The following is an 18,691-nucleotide window of genomic DNA, read 5'->3' as shown; positions in this document are numbered from 1 at the left end:
AAAACTTTCTGCAACATCTCAAAAATCCAGACCGCACTGAGGCTTAAATTCCTGTTAACTATTTAAATCAAAAACTTGTAAAATGCCAGAATCTTTGGGATTCCGTTGGTCACCTGCAGGCAGTGCCCACAGTCACCGTGTTAGCATAGGTGTGATTGTCATATTCTGCACAGACTCAGATGTACCACCCAGGGGCCTACCTGTCCAGTGGAGACCTTTATAAAGCTGCTTTCCTGCTATGCCCTTATGTCCATTGGTCATTACAAAATTAAATTTCCTATTAAGATCAAGATAGGAGAGCACAGAATCTCAGTGCTAGCCCCACAGTTGACTTGAACAAGCCTCAGAACTTGTTTGTGAATTAAATGAACTTTAGTTCTCCTTCCAACTCTAAGGTATAATACTGTAACTTTAAAGGGCAGCATTTATTTTACTGTACAACTTCAGTTAAGCATGTTATATGCCCACTAGGTACACGGAGCACAAAAACAAGTAAGATGTAGCCCCTGCCCTCAAAGAGCTTATAATCTAAAGAAGGAAAGTGAAGTCACGAATAAAAACAGCTGAGGGTAGTGAAGTCACGAATAAAAACTGCTGATAGTTACAAAATTATGGGAACATAGAGACTAAAAAGAAGGGCTTCCCTGGTGGCCCAGTGGTTGGGAGTCTGCCTGCCAATGCAGGGGACATGGGTTCGAGCCCTGGTCTGGGAGGATCCCGCATGCCGCGGAGCAACTGGGCCCATGAGCCACAATTGCTGAGCCTGCGCGTCTGGAGCCTGTGCTCCGCAGCGGGAGAGGCCGCGATAGTGAGAGGCCCGCGCGCTGCGATGAGGAGTGGCCCCCGCTTGCTGCAGCTGGGGAGAGCCCTCGCACAGAGGCGAAGGCCCAATACAGCCATAGATAAATGAATAAATAAATAACTAATTAAAAAAAAAAAAGAAGAGACTAAAAAAAAAAATTCCATTAAGAAGGAATGGGACAGGGACTTCCCTGGTGGTGCAGTGGTTAAGAATCCGCCTGTCAGTGCAGGGGACATGGGTTCGAGCCCTGGTCCGGGAAGATCCCACATGCCACGGAGCAACTCAGCCTGTGCGCCACAACCAGTGAGCCTGCACTCTAGAGACCGCGAGCCACAACTACTGAGCCCGTGTGCCACAACTACTGAAGCCCACATGCCTAGAGCCCGTGCTCTGCAACAAGAGAAGCCACGGCAATGAGAAGCCCGGGAACCGCAACAAAGAGTAGCCCCTGCTCACCGCAACTAGAGAAAGCCCGCACACAGCAATGAAGACCCAATGCAGCCAAAAATAAAAATAAATAAATAAAAATTTATAAAAAAGAAGGAATGGGACAGATCTGCAAAGAGACAGATTTTATAATCTATTTCATATATCACTTGTCTCTTTCAAAAGTGTTCCAAGTCCTGTAAGGATATCTGCAGTGAGCCCAATTTTACAGGAACTTGATAGGTCTATTGACAATAGGTGTGAAATTGTTTAAGCCCAACAGAAACCTCAGATTTATAACCATGCAATGAGTTCTGCTATTAACACGGAGAAACAAATTTAGAAGCACTAACAATAGAATAATTTTAAAAGGTATAATTAAAACCGCCAAAGTTGGGCTTCCCTGGTTGCGCAGTGGTTAAGAATCCGCCTGCCAATGCAGGGGACACAGATTTGAGCCCTGGTCTGGGAAGATCCCAAATGCCGGGAAGCAGTTAAGCCCGTGAGCCACAACTACTGAGCCTGCGCTCTAGAGCCTGCGAGCCACAACTACTGAAGCCGCGTGCCTAGAGCCCGTGCTCTATGACAAGAGAAGCCACCGCAGTGAGAAGCCCACGCACCGCAACAAAGCGTAACCCCCACTCACCGCAACTAGAGAGAGCCCGCGTGCAGCAATGAAGACCCAATGCAGCCAAAAATCAATTTTTAAAAAAATTATGAATAAAGTAACAAAAATTGTAGTTTAAAAACAAAAAGAAAGAAAATGAGAAGTATTTTGAATGGTAAATAATATACATACTCTGTTGCATCTCATTTCTTCGTTTTTCATTTGGTACTATCAAGGTATATGCACCTGTGCTAGAATGAAGAGAAAAAAATCGATTATCATGAGAAATTATTAATGCATGTAAAGCACCATACATTCTTTCTGATAATATACTGTATTTATGATCATCACCATCAAATAGGTACTAGGAAAGATAATATTCCTCTTAAGACCCAGGTGTGTTCTCCAGGAGCTTACAATCTAGCTGGTAAAGTAAAACAAGTGCACACGGCCACATACGGAAATATAAAGCAGTTGATGAAGAATGACAAGTGACTTCTTCAGGGTCAGCTCTTGGTAAACTGTCTTTGTAGGGATCCACTGTTCCTCCAGGTGGCGCTCATGGGCACATCCCTTTGAGATGTCTGGCATTCTCTTCCATGTCACCCACTACAGGAGTACAGGAAACACTCACACATTTTTTGCTCCCACAAACTGGGCGTAGGGGCCATTTGCAACGCAGCCACCTCCTCCTGATGACCCATCTGAGTGGCCAGATGGCCACAGTCTTGTGTTTTGGGGCTTTGACTTCTAGGCAGGGGTCTGCTGGGCCCCTCATTCTCCTGGGGACACAGGTCGAGCATAATCAGGAGTTCAGAGAAGTAAGGAGTCACTTCAATTCTCTGGGGGGATGGGGGAGCGGGGACCAGGGAAGACTTCATTTAAGCAAAAATATTCACCACTAAGGTACAAGAAGTTGTTACAATTTGTGAGCTTTTGAGGGTAGAAACTGTGATTGAGGGCTCCATATATGCCCAGCCCCTGGCACAAAGTAGCTGCTTGATGAATGTGGGCTGAATTGAAATGAAATGATGTCAGAGACCCAGTCCGTGAGTCTGTGCTGGGGTGGCTCTTCTTTGTGATGATACATGTAGTCCCACAGAAGTATGAATACTTCATAGAGCAAAAATATAGCACAACAAGACTGCAGCGTACATGTAGGTACAGTGTGAGGGGAAATGTTATGGATAAATACAATCAGCTTATAAATGTAAGTCTTTTTTAAAAAATCCCAGATACTCTTAGAAGTCTTTGTCCAACACGGAACATACAATTTCAAAGGACAAATTAGCAAAGATTGAACAGTAGAGGCCAAAAGCGCTGATTAACAGAAGCCATTTCTTCCTTATCTCATTTTCCTAGCAGTAAGCCTTCAGCCAGCTTCAAACTGGGCTTTAATTTTAGAGTTGTACATGGGATGTGTGCAACCACTTTTGCATGCAAACAGGGCTGCTGGATGCCCAATTACCTACCGTATACCAGCAGACGTTGCATGTGTAGCCTAGCATGCGTACAATGGGATGAATACAAAATTAGGAGGCAGCCGCTGGAAATTAATCCCCTGTCCACTGCATATTCTTTGTTCACCCTCAGAAAGATTTTTCACTCCTCAATTGTCCACACTTTATAGAAGCTTAGGAGCTACAGTTCTGTGGGTAGTACCTGCAAACTTGAGTATGATGCAATAGTGAGCCATTCTTCAGAGGCTTAAAGATGAAACGAGATACTGGATTTAAATGCCAACCATGAAATGACTGCAGAATCATCAATGTCCGTTAACATTGTGGTATGGAGCTTCTCACCATACCAGGGATTTGACTACACTGCAAATCAGTTGTTCTTAAACTTTAGCATGCATCAGAATCACTTGGAGGGCTTGTAAAATGTTGAGTTTCTGATTCAGTAGGTATGGGACGGGGGGCATCTATAACTTGCATTTTTAACAGTTCCCAGATGATGATGATATTCTTGATCTGGGGACCACACTTTGAGAACCAGTGCTGTAGATCAATCAAGCTGTCTTCAAACATTTGGACTAAAAGGGAATTGAGGGATTAATAAATCATTGATAAAGACACAGACGTTAAATCATATGCCAAAGATCATGAGGTTAATTAAGCAATAGTACTGAGACTCAAACCAAGCACTTTTGACTTAGACCAGGTGGGTGTCTGGAGCTAAGTATTCAGCTCAATGTAGAAAACATAAAATATGACTGTCCTTAACTTCGGCCTCTTGATAGACTTCCAAACAAAGTAAATCTACTTAGCCAAGCACCCATTATGGACTTGTTATGTTAGTGGCTTATGAGGAATGAGGGGAGATACCAAAAAAACAGACACCAACCCCTTTAACAGAGCTTACACTTTAATTAGGAACAATTCATGAAACCACCAGAGCAGACCACAAGGATATTCAAACAAGCCTCAAAGTGGGATGATGGAAGTAGTCAGAGATGCAAGGTGGAGGGGAGTCAGTGAGACCCCAGAGGAGTAGAAATTTTCAGAGAAGAATACCAAGTTGAGGCTTAAAGGATAGGATCTCAAGTGGCAAAAAGGGTTTCTGTGCTAGCACTTTACTAAGAGAAGCTTCATAGAGAATTTTCCAAGTTCCATAAATCTCTCTTATGAAAATATCAGGAAAGGTTTGAAAAGAAAAAACAGTTTGTAAAAGATTTTATTCTACAGTATCTAATCTGATTAGGTTTAAGTGTGACAATATCACACTAGAATCTTTAGCCTTAGGAATAGGACTGTTGTCAATCTATGGCCAACATGTGTAGCCGACAAGTACCCAGACAATACAGGGCCATGAAAAAAGGGGGAGAATTTTCTAGCCTTGAAATCAGAGGCTTTTAATCGAAAATATTCAAACATAACCCCAGGCTCAAGGACAGTGGTCCCAGTAATAAATGTTTTATGTTAGAGAATTCCTTAGCAACCTTCTGAGCAATATTTTATTGGCTGAAAATGTCAAATCTGAAATATAATATTCAGAAGAAAGCATTGCCAAGTAATGGAGCCTCTATTCCTCTTCCTTCCTATAGGAAGAGGAGCTTAAGTCTAAATATCGGCTTTTTATTTTTTAATATCCTGTGGCAGAGCATAATGCCTGGGTAGATACAAATATTCATCCCTTCTCTCTTAGCTTTTCCTTGACATGAATAACAAGTATAACTTATTCATGTTTTCAGCCAATTAGTTTCCACACACAGCAAGGGCCTCTGCTGTTTTAACCTCCATGTCATCCCTTTCAACAGCCTGACTCTCAAAGCTACTGATGGAGACAAGCCCAACCTACCTGTATTTAGTATTCTGGTCATTTCCTGATGAAGCAACATTCAAGCCACTGAAATAAATGTATATCTTTGAAAATGAGTTTCCTTAATTACCTCATTGAAATTTAATGAAATATCTCCATTTGTAAGATTATTTTCACTTTCCAACAGCACACATCCATGAGATATACTAAGGGAGAACGTATAAAGAACAGCATTAAGACAGAGGGAGAAGTGCTTTTCTGTACCATATATTTCTTAAATATATATATTTAAGAAATCTCTTCCTTGTGAGGTCTCTCCTGAGCTACACAACTGCCTCTCTGTGCACATTCTTGCGCATTTTTATAAGGTCTCATCAATAAGCACTCTATGAAAAAAATGGTATGTTGGAGTCATGAAAAATATCTTGGCTGGCTAAAAGTATTACATAAATATATCCTGGTGTGTACAAACTGCAGCAGATGTAATTTAAATTTCTAATTAGGAACAACACTGGTTTGAGTAAAAAAGAAATGTACTCAAGAGCAAAAATTCAGAAAGAGATTAAGTGACAAACAGATAATTTCAAGCAGAATAGTCGACACATAAAGTCTACTGTCCTACAAAAAATTGGTTTGAGGTTTTCATAGTTCAAGAAAATCTTATCCTTGGGTGAAATTGAAACAAAGGAAAATTTCTGGTTAATCAAAGACACTGGATAGAGATTTAGATTCTAGGTATGTTTTTCTATATTGCTTTTTTAATATGGTCTTCAACATAGGACTCTGAAGCTTACTGTTTTTAACCAACGTGAATCAAACCTTATGAGGCATTCAGGTTTGCAAAACTTCTTTTATAAACAGACTATATTCCTAAGAAAAAAAAATACCAAGATCAGACTGAGTAAATCATCCTTGTCCCCTAAGCCCGTCACACCAGCCCTGATCCTGCATTCCACATCTCTGGTGTGGAAGGACTAATGAACTCTCTTTGGTCTCAAAGCCTGCAGAGCCCCAGACATAGTTTGCAAACCCAAGAGACTGATGTGAAGCTGGTGAGTTCTATAACTCACAGCTTCTGTTGGAGGGCGGAATAGATGCCCAGAGGGCCTTTGTTACACACACACACACACACACACACACACACATAGCCATCCCAGGATCCTCACATAGGCCCACGGCTTAGTGAGAGGTGGTAAATTTATGCAAATTAGAAAAAAGTGCCCCTTCTGCCAGGTGGAGGTAACCCCACACTAAGGCAAATGATTTGGTATGTATTTCAGCTTCAAATTACTACCTTAGCCAGGCAAGTCTGTATAGTTACCAACTGGCACAATCATACAGGATAGACCTGAAAGATGTTGTGCTTCTTCACTTAAAACACATATACACGTAAATGATAAAAGCTATGAAAAAAGAAGCAAGAGGGCTTCCCTGGTGGTGCAGTGGTTAAGAATCTGCCTCCCAGTGCAGGGGACACGGGTTCGAGCCCTGGTCCAGGAAGATCCCACATGCCGCGGAGCAACTAAACCCATGTGCCACAACTACTGAGCCTGCGTTCTAGAGCCCGAGAGCCACAACTACTGAGCCCGCATGCCAAAACTAGTGAAGCCCCAGCGCCTATAGCCCGTGCTCTGCAACAAGACAAGGCACCGCAAAGAGAAGCCTGTGCACTGCAACGAAAAGTAGCCCCTGCTCACCGCAACTAGAGAAAGCCCGCACAGCAACAAAGACCCAACACAGCCAAAAATAAATAAATTAAATAAATTAAAAATAGTGTATATGTGTCAATCGCAATCTCCCCCCAAAAATAAATAAATAAATAAAAATAAGTTCATCTATTAAAAAAAGAAGCAAGATTCACTCTAAACATACAAAGAATATATATGAAATATAATATCGGAGAGACTCACCATCGTTATGAGGGCAAAAACCAGTGATGGAAGTAGAGATGGGGACCAATTGGTAAGTATACTTGCAAAATGTATTAAATTGCTTCCTCAGTAAAAGTAACTACAAGGAATTCATATTTTCAGAACATAGAGATGTCAGGTCTGGGATGTGATTTGAACCTACTTGCAAGCTAAAGTTAGCCTAATAGTTAGGCTGTTACTGTTTCATGGATGCTGGTAGAAGACGTGGACTTCATCACTCATGGCATGGCACCAGCATATTTATGTCTGTTCTCTCTGGCTCCAAGTCAACATGATGAGTGCTGCACACACACTGTGTTTGCATTGCAGCCGAGGAACCCTGAATTGTGGAATCCACCATTTTTATAGCAGATAGTAAGCAAGCCTGGTCTTTGTTCTGGGGAGAAAGTACCTCATCTCTCAAGGTTCCCAGCTACACAACAACCCTAAGAAATAGTCCAGGTTAGAGTAGTCAGGTACGCAATCTTGGCATACCCAGCAAGACATCTAGAGTGCAAGAGGCCCAAGGAGGACTATCTTTTCCAACAAGAGAATATTTAAGAATGGCTTAGTGATAAGAAAATTGGCATCTGCATAAAAACACTTATCAAATTGTTATACGTTTTCTATTATTATTATTCCTCTTATTATTATTATTATCATTAGGCTAAGCTCTGCATATGTCCACATGTCTTAAGCATTGCTCCTCAAGGTCATCTATAACTTAAAGGAGAAAACTAGAAATGCGAGACATAAAGTAGTTATATCTAAATATCTGCATAGAATATTTAAAAACGAAATTCATCCTGATTTTGAAATAAACATATGCTCACATAAGAACAAGGCAAGGGGGCTTACCTGGTGGCGCAGTGGTTGAGAATCTGCCTGCTAATGCAGGGGATACGGGTCCGAGCCCTGGTCTGGGAGGATCCCGCGTGCCGCGGAGCGGCTGGGCCCGTGAGCCACAATTGCTGGGCCTGCGCGTCTGGAGCCTGTGCTCCGCGGCGGGAGAGGCCGCGGTGGTGGGAGGCCCGCGCGCCGCGATGAAGGGTGGCCCCCGCTTGCCGCGGCTGGGGGGGGCCCTCGCACAGAAGCGAGGACCCAGCACAGCCATAAAGAAATAAATAAATAAAATTAAAAAAAAAAAAAAAAAACAAGAAAATGCAGAAAATTATCTTTAAAACATTTAAAAGTCACTCATAACCCCACTCCTCAGAGATCTCAATTACAGTGTTATTTGGGTTAATTTCAGTTCAGTCTATATTCTGTACATATTACACAGTTGCAGTCATATATTAAGTCCAATTTTATATGCTGCTTTCACTTATAAGTGGTTTTCCCAATTATGCACGTAACAAGCTTAATATTAAATGGCTACATAATATTTCACAACATCAATGCACCATTACTATAACCACACACTTAACCATTTCAGTTGTTTCAATTGTTCACTATTATAAACAATCCTGCAGGATGTGCAAAGCATAAAACAAAGATTGCACAGAACATTATCCAGAAGAAAACCCTTAACAGTCCTCTAAAATTAATACTCTGAACAGGAATGTGGAGTACATTTAAAATTTTCTTCCTTAGATATCCCATTTGCATTTCCAAAGTTCCAGCGACAGTTTGATCATATGATTAATTTCTGCTCTTATGCTTGACTCTCCTCAATTCCTAAACCAGAATAGATGCTGGCCTACCTAACCATTCATTCTCACCACCTCCTTACTAAAAGCATTCCTATATTATTCAGGTTAACAATGTGCTCCATTAAGACTATAGTCCCCAACCTTCTTTATAGCCAAATATGACTGTGTGATTAAGTTTGGCAAATTGAGATATAAGGGGAAGCCATTGAGAAGGATTTCTAGGAAAGCTCCATTAAATGAAGATAGACAGATGGACAGGAAAAGCTTTTTTGTTGCCCTCCCCCCTTCCTGGAAGGTTGAAGTGGAAGCTGGTGCTCAAGCAACCATCTTGGTCAGTGAGGCAACTTGAATATGTAAGACATGCACCAGAAACAGCAGAGCAGAAAGAAGCAATCTGTAAAACTACCACACTAGTGGTAATCTATTGCCAAACTGCCCTGCTTTGAACCCTAATTCTGTTACTTCCTAACTATAACTTTGAGCAAATTAGTTTTTCTATTCTTTCACCTGTAAAATGGGGATAACAAATATCTATCTCTTAGTGTACGAAGTGCTTAGAACAAGGCTAGGAAATAACAAATGTTCTATTATGATTGCCTATTATTTGTACTATATCAGCCCCAGACTACCTACCTTCAGACTTACTTTATAGGAGAGAAACAAAGCCACCTATGCTTAAGACACCTATTTGGAGATATCTATTTTATTATAATAATTATATATAACATATTATGTATAAGACACTTATTATTATTGTCACCTTCTATTAGCAGTAGAAATTGAAGGGCATAATGGCTCTAAGTCTTTCTACTTGGATTAAAAGTCAAAAAGAACAACTTACACTTTAAAGATAAAGAGGTCCTTGTATCAAACAGCTTGAAGTGTTTATTTCTAAGGATCTGAATTGCAGGGGACTTTTCCTTTCTATATTAGTTTTGTAATGTTTAGTTTTTTGGGTTTTTTGGCCGCGCTGCATGGTTTGTGGGATCTTAGTTCTCCGACCAGGAATTGAACCTGGGCTACGGCAGTGAAAGTGCTCAGTCCTAACCACTGGACCGCCAGGGAATTCCCAATGTAATGTTTAGATTTTTATAACAAGCAGATATGACTTTACTTTTACAACCATGAAAAAATATTCCAAGGAGTATTAAATGAGAAAATATTTAAAATAAAGATTTCTTAAATCAGGGGTTCAGATTTTCTTACAGGACTAGGTAGCACAGGATTTCCGCTCTCACTGGTTCCCTAGCAAAACAAACACTGGGCAATACCAGCTCTTGAGTTTTAATGATGGGAAACGTCTTTAGTTTTTCTACAGGACTTTAATAAATTGCCTTTTAAGTGTTCATGGTGGGGGGGGGCATGAATTACAAACATTACAGAACAAAGGAACCAACATTGCCTGATTCTCTGACATAGAACAGACCCTTCAAATGCAGTCTTCTCCCTTTGATGATTTTTTTCCTGTTAAGGTTTTGTTTCAGATTCAAATACATTCTGCATAGATGCAATTAACCTTAACAATAGTATAACCTTACAGTATTCTACTGACTTTGAAGTAAGTAATCTTACTGTGTAATTGAACTAAGTTTCTTTTTTCTCATTTCTGCTATGCTTCTACCGATTATTATAGGTTTTATGTGTTTTCAAGCTTTCATCATCCCGTTGATTTATTGTTTCACTGTTTCAGTGTCAGACTTTTTGAGAAATGCCCACTCATTTTTGATATTGTATTTGAACAAAAATGATTGCTCCCCAAGACTTAGCAGAATTCAAAGGCATACCATATTAAGGAGTGGAATCTAGTGCAGAAAAGTTGGAAATTCATCCTAAACAGGACCATAATTTCTCCCCTCCTGTATAAACAGAAAGGTAAATTTGACCTAATCAAACCAAAATGTCTTTTCTTTCCATCCACTCCAACAATCTCTTCTGCCATGCAAAGAACAATGCTTTGCTTTTCACACTGTAGGTGGTAACCCACTAATGGGCCATGAAATCAACTTAATGGGTTTATTTTTAATGAATAAGAATAGAAAATGTCAAAGTCCATCACATATAGTAAGGGTGAGAATTGTTTTCTGACCTTATTTTCATTTATACATAAACTCACATATACCCATACATGTACTAGGTCATGAATGTCAAATGCATTGCTAACTTTAGGCTGTGGTCAGAAGTCTGAAAGATCTCTGGAAGGCAGTATGTGGTTTAGGTTGCTCAGAAACAGTGACAGTGAGAAAGCTGTTCTAATGTAAGCCAACCAAGCTGTCATGAAGAAAAGCAGCAGAGAAAACAGGATCGCCACAGAAACTTTGCTCCTACAAACTACTTCTCTATCCAAATCATTTTAAAGCTGTAAATAAATGTCACATTGCTGATTCTATAGTACCACTCTCTTTAGTCTATAGAAATTCTATTTTCTTGATGTGAAAATAGGACCACTGATGGGAAATTCACGAGCTGCACTATCACTCCCTCCTCCAGCTCCATCATGTTCAGGATCCAGACTTTGGTAGACAGACTCAGGTTTGAGGGCTGGTTCTGTGACTAAAAAAAGCCATGAGACCTTAGGAAATCATATACTCTCTCAAGACTCAGTTTCTTCGACTATAATGGGGCAAAGTGTTTATTGTGAAGAGAAAAATGAATTATATGATGCGCGTAGCACAGGGTCTAGCACGTGGTTGTAAGTTCAAGACATAAAAGTTCGAGCTATTGATTGTTATTTTTGTTTTAGTTCCTCGGAGTACCCGGTTTAACTGTTCTAGGTCATAACTAATTTCCTTTCTGCTACCACAGTATTGCAATGCTTTGTCACATTTCTCAATCCTAAAAGCAGTCAAACAGAGGCTTCCAAAGAGCACAAGACCTAAAAGCAGTCAAATAGGCAGAGCTCTACTGATTAGTTTGGTAGTAGAATCTGGTCATAGAGACACCTACCCAGCTCACTGAGTCATAAAATTATCATTGAGTTAAATACTGTCCGTTGTTTTACAAACTTTCTGAATGCCTACGAGCCTTGCCTGGAGATTGAGTTAAATAGTTCCCTAATGAATCGCTATCTATATTGAGCCATCAAGAAGATCACTCATTAGAATCAATCATAGATTTTTCTCTTCCTAGGTACCATTATTTCAGAGCACTAAAAGGAACTCAGGCATTATTCATTTCTCCATCTCCAAGGAGGGGTAATAGCCTGATGCTTTCATGCCATTTAACAACTACAGGCAAAAAGCTGATTTTCTCACAGTCATAAGAGGAGACAGAAGAGAAATCTGGGGCATTTGCAGTGAAGAAAAAATAGTGAAAGCAGTTCCTGTAGGCTCTCATAAGTTTGTAAAAACTTGCACTTCATTTAAGACTATTTTATGTGGCTAGTTCAGATTCAAATGAGCTGAGTCAAGAATGACTTAAGAAGTTTTTGATGGTCTGTCTTGGGTATAAATTATACATCAGGATTAAGAGTATACTCAACAATGATTAAATAGTGATGTTTATAAAAATGGAACTAATGCTATAACTTAATGACTGTGTTATCATCTATCCCATCTTATATCTCATCTTACATTTACGAAATGTTTAATACTAAAATAACACAGGGTTCTTTAAGAGAGAAAAATCAGGAATTGGCCATTAATAAGTGGGCTTACCAAGTCATTCTTTATTCTCCCTTGCTCTCCCTTGAGAGTTTGAGGATGAAGGGGAAACAAATGTATCAGTTACCAGGGTTAATTTCTTCCCTGGAGCACAACAAATTGGGCAAAGTATTGAAGTTAGAGAAAGGAAACTAGCGAATGTCCCCTGAGCCCCAAGGGAGGAAATAAGGAAAAGGAGTGGGTTTCCCCAGGACATAAGCACTCCAACAGCCGTGGTGTCTAAGCTGCTATTGTCAGGGGTATGGTGTATCTTAAAGGCTGTGTCAGTTTGGGTCCTCCAAGGAGTAGACATCAAGATGAGATTAGACAAGCAAGAGATTTACTGGGAGGAAGGCTTGTGAAGGATAAAAGGTAAGCAAGCAGCAGTAGGCAGGGAAAGCCTTAAGAACATGAGCAGGTCTGACACCTGTGAAAGGAGAGAGGGAGGATTGAGTAGGAAGAGCCTCAGACTGGTATACGGTTCTGAGAAAATCTTGGATAGGTCAATGGGGAGTCTTCTGGCAAAAGTTGCCCCATAAAGGAGTCCCACCTGGAATGCTCAGACACTGGTGGGAAGAGTGCAGAATAAGTGTGCTCTCAGAGCAAAGGATACAATGGATTCAAAAGGATGGCAACTAGAGCTGGCAGTTGAACTGTGCTCCCCACAGTAAAGTCTTTTGAAGATCTGAATAGCAAGCTTCCCTGACTGTCATAGAGGCTATTTAAACTACCGTGGTATAATAAAGTTTAAGTATTCAATCATTGTCCCTGGCTCCTGGCTCAGAGCTCCTTAAAATCCTCGGAATTCTAAGTTATAAGAATGTCAGGACTTCTCCGGTGGCACAGTGGTTAAGAATCCACCTGCCAATGGAGGGGACACGGGTTTGATCCCTGGTTCGGGAAGATTCCACATGCCGCGGAGCAACTAAGCCCGTGCACCACAACTACTGAGCCTGTGCTCTAGAGCCCTCGAGCCACAACTACTGAGCCCGCGTGCCACAACTACTGAAGCTCCCATGCCTAGAGCCCGTGCTCCACAACAAGAGAAGCCACCGCAATGAGAAGCCCGCGCACCGCAACGAAGAGTAGCCCTCTCTCACCGCAACTAGAGAAAGCCCGCACGCAGCAACGAAGACCCAACACAGCCAAAAAAAAAAAAAAAGAGAGAGAATGTCAATTATATGCTAAAGAGATGATTCCTGGTGGGGGCCCTAGATAGCTTCGGGATGGGAGCTGTTTGCCATAAAAAACAACCATGTGATTAGAGGGTTCGAACTTTCAGGTCCACCTCTCCCCCAGCTCTGGGAAGGGGAGAGGGGCTGGTGATTGAGTTCAGTCACCAAGGCCCAACAATTTAATCAATTATGCCTACGTGATGAAGCCTAAATAAAAATCCTCAAACAATGAGGTTTGGGGAGCTTCCAAATTAGTGAAGACATCCAGGTGCTAGGAGGGTGACCCACCCAGAAAGGGTATGGAAACACTGTGCAACCCCCCTCCCCATATCTTCCAGTTGGCTGTTCCAGGGCTGTATCCTTTATAATAAAACTGTAATTGTAAGTATAGTGGTTTCCATGAGTTCTGGGAGTCATTCTAGTGAATTATCAAACCTGGGCACGGGGGGAGGTCATGGGAACCCCCAAATTTGTAGTCAGAGATGTGGGGAGACTGGGGCCCCCCTTGTGGCTTACTCCTAAAGTGGGAGCAGGCTTGTGGGACTGAGCCCTTAACTTGTGGCATCTGCAGCAGCTGTGAGTAGTGTCAGAACTGAATTGAATTATAGATAATTGGTGTTGCAACAACATATTTGTCAGAAAAAAACAAAACAAAAAACAAAAAAAACCACAACTCCTAATTATCCTATAGATCACAGTTCAAACATCACCTCTTGGGAACACTTTTCCTGCTCCCAAGACTAACTCAGGCCCTGGCTTTCCTTCACAGTGCATATAAAGAGTTACTCATGTAATTATCTGTCTGCCCCATCATTAGACTGTAAGCTACACAAGGACTTGTCTTTTGTTGAGTAGTTATTTTTTCCTGTATTTCTAATTAAATATCCAGAGCTAGAAACCCTCTCTTTTTATAGGGTTGTTGTAAAGATTCAAAGAGTTAACATATGTTTGGGGCTTCCCTGGTGGCACAGTGGTTAAGAATCCGCTTGCCAGTGCAGAGGACACGGGTTCGAGCCCTGGTCCGGGAAGATCCCACATGCCGCAGAGCAACTAAGCCCCTGCGCCACAACTACTGAGCCTGCGCTCTAGAGCCCGCGAGCCACAACTACTGAGCCCACGTGCTGCAACTACTGAAGCCCGCGCTCCACAACAAGAGAAGCCACCGCAATGAGAAGCCCACGCACCGCAACAAAGAGCAGCCCCCGCTCACTGCAACTAGAGGAAGCCCGCGCATGGCAACAAAGACCCAATGCAGCCAAAAATAAATAATAAATAAATTTTTAAAAAAGAGTTAACATATGTAATGCACTTTAACAAACATAAGTTAAATACATAAGTGCTTGCCATTATTATTGCTAATCTTTAAGTCTCTACAGTTTTTGCTATAAAGTTGGCCACGAATATGTTTAAGGTAAACTGAGTTTATATACAAATTATGTTAAAGTTAACTGTATAGTAAAATTCCACATTATGGGTTCATTTTCAGAATATCTTTATATTTCCTTCTAACAGCATCAAGCTAAAGGACCACCTCTAGGTACGGTTATACACAAGTATCTGAACAAAGTGAACCTTGCCTGTATTACTATCATAGGCAAGAGCCTTTTGCCCAGAATTAGGTAAAATGAGGTAAAATTTCCTTCCAGAAAAACCCATGCCTTAGTCTTATATTTATCTAGAGTTTGGGGGAAGGGTAAAGGATTACTCTGGATTAGAAGTTTGTGTGAACTTTTTTTCTCTTTAAATCTGTATAAATAGCTTACGATATTTAAGGACAAGATAAAATCACGAACTGAAAATAATTAGGAAATCCAATATTTATTAGTAAACACTTTACTTAAATCCAAATATAGTTAAGGGCTCAGCCTTGCCTTAGAGTCTATTAGAGGTCCTCAGGAATCATTCTAACAACTTGCCTTAAAGTCTCTTTATATTTATATGTAAGTCAGCGTTTTAAATCAGTGTGTTTTTACAAGGCATAAACACTTCAGGGTGACAGCACAGTACTTGGTCAATAAACATTTGTTAAATGAATTCAAGGCTATCAGCACCCAACATTTACTGGATACTTGCTTTCTGCCAGGCATGAAATTGTTTTATGCATACACAGACACACACATACACAGACCCTGAGAGGTTGGTATTATCTCACTTCACCTAATGAGGACACTGAGACATAAAGTAGTTGAAATTCAGAGCGTAAGTAATGGCAGAATCAGAACTTGAACCCAAGTCTTCCTGGCATCAAAGCTCCTGCTCCTTTTCCCACGTTGGGGCTTCCCTAATGAATAAATGGAAGGATGCACACAAAACAAGGTCAAAGTTCAACCCTTTATCATATAAATAAGCTCATATTGCAAGTGAACAAGTGAAGTTTCACAATTAAGCACTTACCTCTATCTTTCCTTTTTCTTAATTTTCTATCAGAAAATGCTTCTAATTTCTCTCCAAGAAAATAAATCAAATCTTAATGGCATTTTTTGGTCAATTTTACTGAGATGTTATTTGCCATTCAACAATTTTCCTTGGTTTCCTGCTTCCATTAAAGGAGACAAGCAAGAATAAACAGTAGATATAAGTGACTAATGGAGATGTAAGAAGAATTCAGAGTGGTCCATACAGGATCTTACTTGTTATATACCTAAAAGGAAATGTATCTTATAATGTTCTGCTTATTGCAACTGGTTCACATGAAAATAATGAGTTCTGTGAAACACAAGTGAACTCACCCATGTATTCTCTAATGGTCTACTGGCAAATTAGAAATCACAAAATGTAGTGAGGTCATCAGATACTGAGGCCTGGAAAATTAATTAGAAAACTGCCCCTTTCTGAGTAATTTAGTCCAGTAAGATTCTGGGGTAATTTACAATTAATTTACAAGTAAGAAAACAGACAGATGCAACTGCTAATGTTTGAGATGTTATGAGCTTGCAATTAAATGATTATGTCTAAGTAGATCTTTAAAATAGAAAAAAAGGCACATAGAGTGTATTTATCATCAACGTGAAACCATACATCCGTGACCTCTGTTACATCAAATGCTACAGCTTACAGAGATGTAGATTACTCAGAATTAAAGGACTTCCATTATGACCAGATATCCCCCCCTTTTTCTTCGGGCTGCACCGCTCGGCTTGCAGGATCTTAGTTCCCCACCAGGGATCAAACTTGAACCCGCCCTAGCAGTGAGCGCGCTGAGTCCTAACCACTGGACCGCTGGGGAATTCCGCTCCGCCCGGCCCCGCCCCGCGCCCCCCCCCCCCCCCGCATTCTGAGTAGGGAAGAAACGCAGCAATCTCTAATTGAAATCACCCAGATCACCCACCCCACCTAAGGGCAACCCAAAGCTGAATAATATTAAAAAGCCTGGTACTTACGAATTCTTTCAAAAGTTAAGGGATGAAAGAAAATCTGTTTATTGGGCATAAGGTTATATACTGTTCCTTAGAAACCAACGTTTGTCTTTCATGTAACTAGAAGTTGATGAAAAGGGGGAACTGAAAATGAAACCATCTGGAAAGTTCCAGTTCACAGAAGCAGCACTTCAAAAGCAGTCATGTCTTCACAAACCCTACTGTTGGGTTAAAGCATCTCATTCCATTGGTGGGAAAGGATCACTGACACTTTTCATAATAAATATTTCCAGGATAGTAACTGTAGTCCCTGAACCAAAGACCAGGAATAAAGGCTACCTACCTGTTCCTGTGTAGAGCACTTATCAACACCCGCGGCAAGAAACACTGCACCCACTCACTTCCTCTCCGGCGCAGTCCTCTGGTCCTAAGATGCTACTTTATCCGGGAGTTTTGTTGGAATACAGGCTCCTAGAGGCAGCATTTGCATTTCTACCCCATAACACATTCCCTCTTCACCCTTACCCTCCCAGCTGATGTGAAGATACTATTTAGGGCATCAGTTTTCTTAAGATAGGAAGGGAAAAAAATATTTTCATACTAGCATGAGTTCTGGAGATACCTGGAAAATCAGTAAGAAGCCTAGGCAGTTACTACACACCCAGTAGTAGCCTAGCCCTGTAGCCAGTCACAAGAATCAGGAAAGTAGTGTCCTCAGAGGGAACGGGGGCTCAGATGTTCAGTAAGGATCCCGGACCGGCACACTCAATTTATAAGGTAATTCATGGATGCTATTGTTTAGACAAACGAGCCTTCATTTTCTTAGAGACCCTGTAATGGGGCCCCTGGGGTTCAAACTTCAGTGATCTGAGAAGAACCTGGGGGCTTGTTTGGGGTTGGGCTTCCGCCCCGCAGGACAGGTGATTAAATACTTACAACCTCCGGCCCGCGTGCTCCCGGCTCTCCCGCGAAGGGCTCTCGGGAGCCTCCTCCAAACCCCGCCTGGGGCCCTGCGGCGGGCCCAGCTCCCCGCGCCACGCAGGGGGGTCCCGGGCCGGGCGGGAGGCGGCGGGGGCTCCGACCCCGGAGCCCTGCACCCCAGTGCGGGTGTACATGGTTCAGAGCCCGCGGGGCCCGGGCCGCCGCCGCTGCGGGAAGGGTGAGGGCCGAGCTGGGACGCTTCGCGGGTCTCGAGATGCGTTTCCGAAGAGCGAGAACGGCGGTTTCAGCAGCTGAGTTTCGATTCTCGCCACCAGCCGCGGGCTGCCCCGCCCCCCAGGACTTCCCCGACCTTGCTCCTCCCTGGCGCCCTCCGACCTGATCGCAGGTGACAGCGCCGGCCGCGCCGCCCCGCCCCGCCGGGGATGTTGAATGGAGCGCGCCTGGCCGGCTACATACAGGTGAGTTGGTTTGAGGTCTCACAACCACCTTAAAGGGTGATAACGTTATCTATGATGAATCACGGACACCTCATGCAAGCGGGGAGTAGGAAGTAGCCACCAGGTAACTGAAATCCTGAAAGACACTTTAGGACTATTTAACAGGTCACCCTAATTTGAGGTTCCTGCAGGATATTTGAGACTGTGAACAATATATTAACCTTCAGGTTCCAGAGATTAGGTCAATAATTAAAATCATCTAAACAAAATTTGGCCTTTTATCAGTTTTGACTGTTTGGTTTTTGCCAAGTACTTTCTTTTTTTTAAATTTTATTTATTTATTTATTTATTCATTTATTTATTTGGCTGCCGTTGGGTCTTCATTGCTGCGCGCGGGCTTTCTCTAGTTGCAGCAAGCAGGGGCTACTCTTTGTTGCGGTTCTCAGGCTTCTCATTATGGTGGCTTCTCTTGTTGTGGAGCACGG

The 18,691-nt window shown here is 41.8% G+C and overlaps 1 protein-coding gene across 5 annotated transcripts in view; it reads right to left on the bottom strand.

Annotated features, from left to right (window-relative positions):
- The window catches only part of EPSTI1 (epithelial stromal interaction 1), a 104,174-nt gene extending 86,126 nt beyond the window's left edge, over window positions 1-18,048 (bottom strand). For 3 of the 5 annotated variants that reach the window (XM_036831093.1, XM_036831095.1, XM_036831097.1), the window contains exons 1-2: window positions 17,764-18,048; window positions 2,028-2,086 (exon numbers count right to left, since the gene is read on the bottom strand). In XM_036831093.1, the coding sequence (XP_036686988.1) occupies window positions 2,028-2,086; window positions 17,764-17,942 (238 nt within the window). In that variant the 5' untranslated portion in view covers window positions 17,943-18,048. Of the gene's footprint in view, window positions 1-2,027; window positions 2,087-5,226; window positions 5,285-17,763 lie in introns of those variants that run through there. The other 2 variants (XM_036831094.1, XM_036831098.1) reach the window with 2 other exon arrangements.
- Between the last annotated feature and the right edge of the window lie 643 nt (window positions 18,049-18,691).

The sequence above is a fragment of the Balaenoptera musculus genome, chromosome 18 (genome assembly GCF_009873245.2).
Source record: "Balaenoptera musculus isolate JJ_BM4_2016_0621 chromosome 18, mBalMus1.pri.v3, whole genome shotgun sequence".
Lineage (NCBI taxonomy): Eukaryota > Metazoa > Chordata > Mammalia > Artiodactyla > Balaenopteridae > Balaenoptera > Balaenoptera musculus.
Note: the sequence above shows the minus strand (reverse complement) of the source record. Positions and strands in the feature narration are given on the sequence as shown.